The sequence below is a fragment of the Triticum dicoccoides genome, chromosome 6A (genome assembly GCF_002162155.2).
Source record: "Triticum dicoccoides isolate Atlit2015 ecotype Zavitan chromosome 6A, WEW_v2.0, whole genome shotgun sequence".
Classification (NCBI taxonomy): Eukaryota; Viridiplantae; Streptophyta; class Magnoliopsida; order Poales; family Poaceae; genus Triticum; species Triticum dicoccoides.
The window spans coordinates 185,478,602-185,488,122 of record NC_041390.1 but is presented as its reverse complement, the minus strand read 5'-3'; the positions used below and the strand labels follow the sequence as shown (position 1 = coordinate 185,488,122).

At 42.0% G+C, this 9,521-nt stretch overlaps 2 protein-coding genes across 3 annotated transcripts; both read right to left on the bottom strand.

Annotated features, from left to right (window-relative positions):
- Positions 1-370: 370 nt before the first annotated feature.
- On the bottom strand, positions 371-3,103 carry LOC119319347. 2 transcript variants are annotated; one of them, XM_037593840.1, is made up of 6 exons: positions 1,976-3,103; positions 1,680-1,881; positions 1,412-1,549; positions 1,141-1,291; positions 842-1,048; positions 371-716 (listed from the first exon to the last, which is right to left on the bottom strand). In XM_037593840.1, the coding sequence occupies exons 1-5, from the start codon at positions 2,803-2,805 to the stop codon at positions 957-959; spliced, it is 1,413 nt and encodes a 470-aa protein (XP_037449737.1). In that variant the 5' UTR covers positions 2,806-3,103; the 3' UTR covers positions 371-716; positions 842-956. The 2 variants fall into 2 exon arrangements, with proteins under 2 accessions (XP_037449737.1, XP_037449736.1); XM_037593839.1 differs by having other exon boundaries at positions 842-1,291.
- Positions 3,104-4,263: 1,160 nt separating this feature from the next.
- Positions 4,264-5,390, bottom strand: LOC119315139. The gene is made up of 2 exons (XM_037589813.1): positions 5,321-5,390; positions 4,264-5,195 (listed from the first exon to the last, which is right to left on the bottom strand). The coding sequence occupies exon 2, from the start codon at positions 5,175-5,177 to the stop codon at positions 4,551-4,553; it is 627 nt and encodes a 208-aa protein (XP_037445710.1). The 5' UTR covers positions 5,178-5,195; positions 5,321-5,390; the 3' UTR covers positions 4,264-4,550.
- Positions 5,391-9,521: the final 4,131 nt, after the last annotated feature.

Sequence of the window (9,521 nt, the reverse complement as noted above, 5' to 3'; positions counted from 1 at the left end):
TAACTTCACGCACTCATGTGCCAAGTTATAAAAATAAAACGAAAGGTACCAGTTGAAACAATGCAGTTAACTTCATCCTTTACAGGAAGTTGCCATCTTTAGGTAGTGCAGTTAGCTCCACTATGTGATTGGCTTTTCTGTCACATAAACAATTGCACTTGACTATACGATAGTCTTACAGTTAGCATGCTATAACTACGTCTGTTATCCTCCTCCTACAAATAGAAAAATGGTTATCTTGACAACTACAAAAAATTTGGGCCACCTAAAAAAAGACTTCCTCTCGACTAGCAGTTAACTTGCACCGAAAACATTTAGTAGAAATCGAATAAAAATGCCCTCTGAAGTGCAGTTAACTTCCTCCACGACATGAAGTTACCTTCTTGAAAATAGTACAATTAACCTCAGTAGTGCAGTTAACAGCATCCTCAATAGCAGCTAACTTGATGCACAAATGTAAACTACACATCGGAGCAAATACTTGCATGTGCATAATGATGCAGTTAACATGCTTGCTACAAAATACAAAAAACTAACAAAACTTTCATAAAAACACATCCACATATTCATCTACTTGCACCGCTATACTGCGACTACGCTTGTAACAACTTAGCAATGTCAGCCATCTCCCGCGGCCAGTGGTCGCGCCGAACCTCATTACTAGGGTGAAAAAGAACATAAAAAAGGCACTCGGCCTTCCAGTAGGCAGAATGTGGCTGCATAAAAACAAGTTTGTTGTGTCAGTTAGCAATTTACTATATCTGATAATAAGAAATGGAAATCAAGACAAAAACATGAAAAACAGTTAATTGAAAAAAAGAAATGATCCAGCAAAAATTACATCGCGCTTCTTCACTTCCTCTACTAGCTTGGTGCCATCATACAGATAAGCAGCTTTTAACATGTAAAAGCCACATTCGTTAACCCCTTGCTCTGGCATTTTTGCATAGCTACATCTATCTGCCAGATGTTCCCAACGGGGCTGCCTTGAAGAGTTGTATCCAGCTTAGCCATACACCTCCTTCATCAACAACGACATCATGGACATCTGTGCGAAACAGAAAAATTTGAGACTTGCAAATACTTTAAAGAACAGCACGCACGTGGAACGTAAAAAAGGAAAAAAAGTGGAAAAAAGACCACATATGATTTCAACACGTTCTCCATGGAATCTGTTCCTTGAAAGGTTACGCCCAGTGTATCTCCATGAGTCATGGATATCCAGGGACTCACGATACTTGTTTATAGTATACAATGTGAAATGATTCAGATTCCAATATGGGAGCTTGATCTGCGAACATGCAAATTAGACGACAAAATAGCCTAGCAAGTTAGCTACAATTGTCTCAGCAGTTTAGATGACCACACTACAAAAAAGGTAAAATTGGCAACAAAAATGGCATGCACTAACCAGGTTTGCAGTGAGCAGGTTCTCTTTAATGTATAACTTGAACTTCTGAGCAGCAAGTTTAACATTGAAGGGCGGCCCCGAGACCTCCTGCCCATCTTCATCAACTGGTCGATGGTACGGATCAATCTCCAGAAGATACTAGCAAAGATAACAAACACATGATGAGAATTTACAATGATCGGTGAGCGGGCAAGGCGGGGTGCGCCGGCTAAGCCAACAAATGAACATAGAAAAAACAAAAAGATTGATTCATAATAAATTATCGTACATTTATCACATACGGGCTGAGCAACACCCTATCTCCAGATTTATACACATGGTTGCACTCAGGGCTTCCCTTCCAATAGCTGATCAGAAGATCCATCAACTCAGTATCGATGCAGCCAGCGGGACCAAAACAGGTAACCAGACATTTAGCATCAACTATAAAATCGTCGCCAGTTGGAGGAGTGCACTTAAACAGAGGGACCCTATGGGGACAAAAACAAAAAGGAAAAAAGATCCATGAAGTAGCACCAAAACAAAAAATGAAAAAAGAATTTTGAAAGAAAAACTTGGACTCACTCTGCATATTTGTCAAGAAACTCCTTGCTAAGTATTAGGTCCAAAGTTTGTTTTGCAACAGCCACGAATGGAAACTTGAACGGCTTGAGTGCATGCACATGCATTCTTAGCCTAGTTGACAGAGAAACTAGCCTTTTATTAGACACTACCAATGGCTCCTCCACTGATTTGCTCCTGGTGAACACTGTTCTCTCACCATGCAAAACAAAATCATCATCATCATCACTCAGAACAAGAGGCGATTTCACTGCCACTTTGATAGGACTAGAAGCTATGGGCCGCAAACACTTTTTAGGCGCCGGAGGCATAAAAGAATCATCATCACTCTCCACACCACGATCCACAACCTTCAAGACAGCACAAGCCACCCCCTTTGATTTTGACTCCACGCCGCCTTTCTTTACTTTAACAGCTTGGACTGACTTCAATATTTCATCATCCAATATTACCTGAATTTCTAGTGTCTCACATTGGCCCTCGAATAAACTAAATTTAGGCTCGTCTAGCCATAGATCTGCCACACAAAAACCACAAAAAGAAGGGCACACGGGGAAGATACTTGAGCGCGTGGACAAAAATATAGAAAGGGGCCTTGTGCTGAGAATAAAATAGGACGACCAAAAAAATAAAACTAAAATGCAAACCAACAAAAAAGCAAACAAAAAAGAAAAAGCAATACCTCCAGAATAACCCAGCACCTCACGAATATTAATGTCGAAAACCCCACAAGTAATCCACCTGTACAAGGTTTGAACCCTGACCATATATATATCTTTTTGAGAAAATGCAGCATAACTCTCACCATCATATGTCTCTAGCAGTTCATTCATGAAAAAACCGCAGTCGGTGTTGTATCAAAAAATTATTAAACTATTATCAGCATGCACACATGAAAAAAAAGTCATGATTTGCAAGTTAGTTCAGTCCAGCTGTGCAGTTACCAGCCATATGAATATGTTATGTGATAGTTGGCTTGAAAAGATACATGAAAGAAAATAGTTGATAAAAGCATTGTCTAAGATATTTCAGTTAGCTAATAACACTTGCCCAGTTAGTTCACATAGACCTAATTTATAGACATGAAAAAAAATGAGCATATAATCAACACTATTATGGCAGTTAGGTTTAATCTCGCTTGAGCAGATTCCACAAAAGTTAAAGAGACAAACAAAAACAAAAAAGAGTAAAAACGATAATTCTAATCGTCAGTTATATTTAAAAATAGAAATAAAACAATCTAGGCATAAAAGAAGAAGCAAAAAGATGTATTACGGGTTTTCCTGTTGGGGCACAACGGCATGGTGCAAACAGAAATCGTCAATGTTTGACGGATCCAACTTCTTCTTGCGATCAGACGAGCCATTCCTCCAAAGCTGCTTGATGTTCTTTGCCATCCTGTTTATGACCCTTATGCCACTCTCACTACCAGGGAGATGCCAAGAGTCAAGCAGCTCAAAACGACGATGCTTGATGTTTAACGCAACAACACAATAGTGCCTCGCACCTTCCCTGGTAGCTGGAGGGTCAAAGACACCAAAGAGTACAATGTCTTTCTTATCCAGCGACTCATCGGCATAGGCAGCAAAAAAATCTGATCAAGTGCCTATTATCAAAGGACCCCTTCCAGATAGATAGGTGCAAAATGAAGAAACATCTCTGTTAGCTATAAAAAGCTCACGAAAAAACAAGAAAAAAATGAACACTATAATAATGTATATAAGATCTTACCGAAATATGAAATGGAGCCACCATCTTAGAAGAATTTTGGTATTTCGAAGGAAGAAGAAAAATTCCTACAGCAGCAACCGTAGTGTTCAGCATGCCACCAACTCTGAAAGACTCAGCAACCTGCTTGACAGTTGCTTTGCAAAACGCATTCTCAAACAACACCTCATCCCTAGTATTGAAAAAAAAGCACAAAAACCTTTTAACAAATGAAAAGAATAAAAATGTTGGCAACAAATCAGAAACGGGGGAAGGACGAAACACTATGATGTTTGGTACATACTTTTTATTCTTGTCCTTCCTTAACCTCATAACAGCAAAGTATAAGTCCTTCATGCGTTGCACCGCTTCCGGTGTAGCAGGGGTTTGCGTAAAACTGGAGACTGTTTGAGATGAACCTACAATAAAGGGTACAACAAAGGTTAGCAGTTAGCAAAATGATACTAAGCAGTTAATAAAAAGGAAAAAAAAGCAAACAACCCATACACCAAGAAAGCAGCAAGAAAACCGCTACCTATCTCATTTACCGACAATCCCAAGTCATCACTATCTGTCTCCTCGGAAGCGCCATCAACACCAACTTTGTCAACGTTGGGTTCAACTTCAGGCTGGGGCTCATTACTATAATTACCGCGCAACTTAGCTTTTGAAATTATATCTTTCAACTTCGCAGCTAACCCCTCGGGTACTTGTACAGGATTCCCAGAAAGTGTTGCAGGAGCAGATGCACCACCGTCAAAAATTGATTTATATATCACATGAGACACATTCAAACCACCTGCGTCCTCGGGGCCTGCAACACTAGCATGAGCATCACCACCTCGATGGGAGTCCACAACTGCAGCATCCTTCAGAAGTTCAGAACAACAGCTGGCTTCGCGTCCTTGTTCGATGCACGTGCTCCGTCAACAACAAGGACTTTGCACACCGGAATATAAAATACATCACCTCCGGCTCCAATGCTTTCAGGCATAGCTGTATCCTTCAGCACTTGTTTTCCTTCAAAACTTGCTGCATGATTGACATCATCACCAAGGCCATCCATGACAAATACACCCGCACAAGCACCTTCAGGTGCCTGTCTAGCATCAAGCAAACCTGGACCACAATCAACATTGTCAGCGACAAAACGACTTGAATCATCTGAAGCGCGATCTTTTACTTCTAAACCTCCTTCAATCGTAACTGACACGCCACCTTGACAATCAAACCCAACTTGCTTCCCTTCAAAAATGTCAACACTACCAGCATGGAATTGCTGCCCAAGCTCTGGCTCATTAGATTTGTCACAATCACCTTCGGCTACAGGCTGTGCCTGGTGCAAAAACTCCCTCGGTATAATCAACATTGTCATCAACACCATTGCAACCCCCATCAGAATCACCACCAAAACAATCATCATAAATGGCGTAGTCATCACTAAAATCATGCGGAGGAGATTCAGCAGGGGGCTCTTGCTTATCATCTTCATCGTCATCTACGCATCAACAACAACCTGAAAAAACATGCATGTATGATGTTGAGGGGGGATAAGGTCAGCAGTTAGCTATCTCGTACGAGACAGTTAATCACTATGCGTACAAGATAGAAGATAGGAAAAAAAGGAAAATATCACCCCACCTCCTCACCCCGTTGACCAGTATAATCATCATCACGCACGGGGGCAGACGCGTCATTCTTCTGCTTGCTAATTTGACTCACAATAAGGTCAGCAATTAGCTATCTCGTACGAGACAGTTAATCACCATGCGTAAAAGATCAAAGAGAGAAAAAAAGGAAAAGATCACCTCACCTCCTCACCCCGTTGACCAGTATAATCATCATCACGCACGGGGGCAGACGCGTCATTCTTCTGCTTGCTAATCTGACTCACAATAAGGTCAGCAGTTAGCTATCTCGTTCGAGATAGTTAATCACCATGCGTAAAAGATCGAAGAGAGAAAAAAGGGAAAAGATCACCTCTCCTCCTCACCCCGTTGATCAGTACAATCATCGTCACGTACGGGGGCAGACACATCATTATTCTGCTTGCTAATTTGACTCACAATAATACGAGCATCATTTTCAAAGCCTTTCCATATCGCATCTTGTTTCTTCTTCAAATGGTTAAAAGCAGTGCGAATGTGTGATGTCGCACTCCGGAGACTACCAATGATAGCAACATCACGCTCTGTAGCCTCCTTCATTGATTCTTCTCTTGGTCCATGGCCTTCAGGAAAATTGCCAGCAATGCAGCTCAGACGATCAGACGTCGTGGGAACTTCATCAGCCAACTCATTCAGCTTCCGTAAAAAATCATCAATCTTCTCAAATACACCATCATCATCCGTGGTGTTACTAGATTTTTGTACTTTAAAGGCTACATCTTCATTCTGTGCATGTTGTTTCGGAGCGCAGATATGGACATGAGCATCATGAAAGTCGCGATCACGACTTTGCCCAGGGGAAACTTGCTGGCAATATGCAATTTGGTTACGGGATTTCCACTGAGCACATGTAAAAAACAAAAAACAAAAAACCGGTGAGTACTTTGGATTAAGAAAATGAACATAATGTTAGCTGAAGTTAAGAACAAGGCTTAAGCCAGTTAACTATCTGTAAAAAACTAAAAACAAAGCACTTATGAACATAAATAATTTAAACAAAAGGGTTAAAATAATGTTAAGTTCGACCGAAAAACATTTCGAGAGATAGCAGTTAGCTCCACATAATAGGTGAAGTTAGCTAAACTTTATACACGTAAGAAAACTTACTAAAAAGACAATTACTAAAAATAGAAAAGAACACATATAAGTTGAAAAAACTCACCCCAAGTTTTCCGAAAACATAGCCATCCAGAAATTTCTCACCATTCTTTATAATTTCTTTCAAGAAAATTGAATTCAACACCTTCTCTGTCAGGAAATTTGCACGCGGAGTCTGCACATGCATCACAGACTCGCCCTTCAGTAGGCAACAATCAAGATACATAAGGACTAGCACTACTCCACAACCTTCTGGACCTGCTTCAATGATATTTGGATCTTGCCATCTCATAGTTGCACGCTTTATCTCATCCACTACTAACTGGCAAAAATCCATCGTTGCCATATCTTCAAAAACAATACCATCTAGCATTGCCGCCTCCCTGCCTACACGGACAGCAGGACCTTGGCATATCATCTTTGAGAAAAGGATAGCAAAGAAAACCTTTACAGCAAGCATGTCCCTTGACTCATCGACTACAAGATGCTTCAACACAGTCCTCAGGTCTTCCGTGTCAACCACAGAAGCTTTGTTGAAACCCAACTCCGCCTTAAATCTAGCCATTGACTCGTCATGGCCACTATCAACTGGCCTGGGAGCTGTGTCATCACCCATCGGGAACCCAAAACACTGATGCACGGTTTCTCTGTTGACTACAAGAACTTTATTAGGGCCACAGTCAATGTGCATCGTGGCCGTGTCAATATTCTTCATCAAGTGACACATCAGAAGGCGCGAAACATTGCCCTTCAGAACCCAGTCAAATACACAGCCAAAACCAGCCTTACGAACAATATCTTTATGTCGTGTGTCAAGTAGAGCAACTGCCTCAGAAACCTCTCCCAAAGAACATCGAACAATTACATTGATCCTATCGCAAGCACCAACATTTGATGCCGTGGACTTTGCCGCCTTCTTGTTTGGTCCGCTCCCAACAACCTTGGGCCGACGCTTCTTAGGAACAACCTACCAATGGAAAAACAAGCAAAAAAGAAGGCAGTTAGCATGCAGACAACAACTCAGTTATTTTACCAAAAAAAGGAAAAAAGAACAAACAAACATAGATTAGAACATATACATTATTCCAGTCGAGCCCAATGCCATCAACAGAAGGTCCTCTACAACCACCTCCAGCCTCTGAGCCCTCGAAACAAACATGCTTTCCGTCAAGCTTAACACTCGGATAGACACGATCAACCACTGGACCACTAGCAATGCGTGGACTCCGACGCGGAGATGGATCAACAATTTTACTAGCTACACCACTGGTGGGATGGGTGCCACGAAGTCCATGCTTAATCTTTGCAACAACTACCCTGCGCTTCCCTTGGCTAGAAGATACGGTAGGGCCGCCTTCACTCACCGAACCCATGTTTGCAGTTACATTCAGACTAGCAGAGACGTCCAGTGATGTGCCAACTTGCACACGGACTCCAGCACATGCATCTGGAACATGAGAATTGCTTGTGACATTTGAGGAATCAACTACACCTTTGGGGAGCCTCAACCGCTTCTTCCTCTCATGAGCATCAACTTTCTCTGGAAAAAATTCCGCTTCTCTGCCTGCCTTATCTCCTCATTCCTTAACTGCCGTGAGACCATATAATCCTGTGTAACAATCTCATTGCCCATGACTGACTGCAATTGCGTATCACACCACGCTGGAGTCAGCCTGCACGAAATATTGTCTCCACCGGAAGCTATACATGGTTCAACATTGGGAGGCACACCCATGTTGCATGGCAGTGGGGAACTGGGTGCAACATGCTCGACATTGATGTCACGGCAAGAATGCATGATCAAATTGTTAACATCTGATGATGAAATACCTGCAAGTTCAAGAGCAAAAAATGCACCCAGAAAAACAATTAGATAAAAAAATACAACAACTCAAAATAGCAACTAAAAAATGAGGAAAACTAAATGAATATGAACAAATTCCAACAAAAAACCTTCAACACTGTCAGCACCGATATGAGAAGCGCAGGTGACACCATCGACTTTGAATGACTCATTTATTCCACTGGCATTTGCCTTGGTATCAACCATACCACCCTCTCACCTGCATCCCCATCACTGCCTTCGCGATTAATTAGTGACACCTTGGCCAAAGCTACAGCAGCAGCATAAACTCCTACACGCATATTTAGACATGGATAGGAAAAGTTAACAAGAAAAATTCGTGATGAACATACAGACACAAAATTAAAACAAAGAAAGCAGTTAACTGCTTCCATTTCTGAATTTATGTGCAATTAACTGATATATGTTGACTAACCAGCACAACCAGCACCCCTTCCAATCGAACTCATCTCGAGGAAAACAAACACCTCACAATCCCCGCCGCCTGTACATGCATACAGAAAACGACCCCAACTTAGATAGAAACTTAAGACTGAAGACATGACACATAAATCAAAAAATGGAAATTAATCAAAACAAGAATCAAATTGCCCCGCAGCCATAGTACCAAGGTGAATTCAGGAGAATTGATACTAATACAAACACACCCAACCACTCCCTCCCGCGCCGAAAACCTTAAGAAAACATACCTGAAGAATAGGCGAGACCCCCTTGCAGATCCAACGGCGAGGATGAAGACGACTTCTGCCGCGCGAGGCAGAACAAAAACATGGCGTCTCCTGCTTCCGACAAATACCACCGCCTGACGGCCGGTTGGTTAGGGTTAGAAGCGATCGTTGGTGACGGCACCGCGGCGTCTGCCCTAGGGCGAAGGAAGGAGTTCTGGCGAGAGAAAATAAAGACAGAGGGCCGCAAATGGAGCAGTTAAGACAGAGAGTCCACAAGAGACGGCGGTGGTAATAGTCCGACAAGTAGACGAAATGACGCATAAAAATAAAAAGCCCATATAGGTCCACAAGCGCACACGCTTGTTAGCCCAACACGCCAACACCCTCTCCCCTCCCAGTTAGCCCAAATGTACCCCATCAGTTTGCTCAACCTAACTAATCAAAAGCTGATCATCCACGTCTGTTAGCACAAAACAAAAACTACTAGCAGTTAGCTTGCGCTCAACAAACAATTACTACTCATAAAAAATGAGTTACAAGTTAAC

Excerpts from the sequence above, each read along its gene's own strand:
- LOC119319347 (XM_037593839.1), bottom strand. The coding sequence starts at position 2,805 with ATGAATGAACTGCTAGAGACATATGATGGTGAGAGTTATGCTGCATTT. Across the intron at positions 1,882-1,975 it reads TTTCTTGACAAATATGCAGA|GGTCCCTCTGTTTAAGTGCA; the intron begins GTGAGTCCAAGT and ends TTGTCCCCATAG. Across the intron at positions 1,292-1,411 it reads ACCTGCTCACTGCAAACCTG|ATCAAGCTCCCATATTGGAA; the intron begins GTTAGTGCATGC and ends GCATGTTCGCAG.
- LOC119315139 (XM_037589813.1), bottom strand. The coding sequence starts at position 5,177 with ATGACGATGAAGATGATAAGCAAGAGCCCCCTGCTGAATCTCCTCCGC.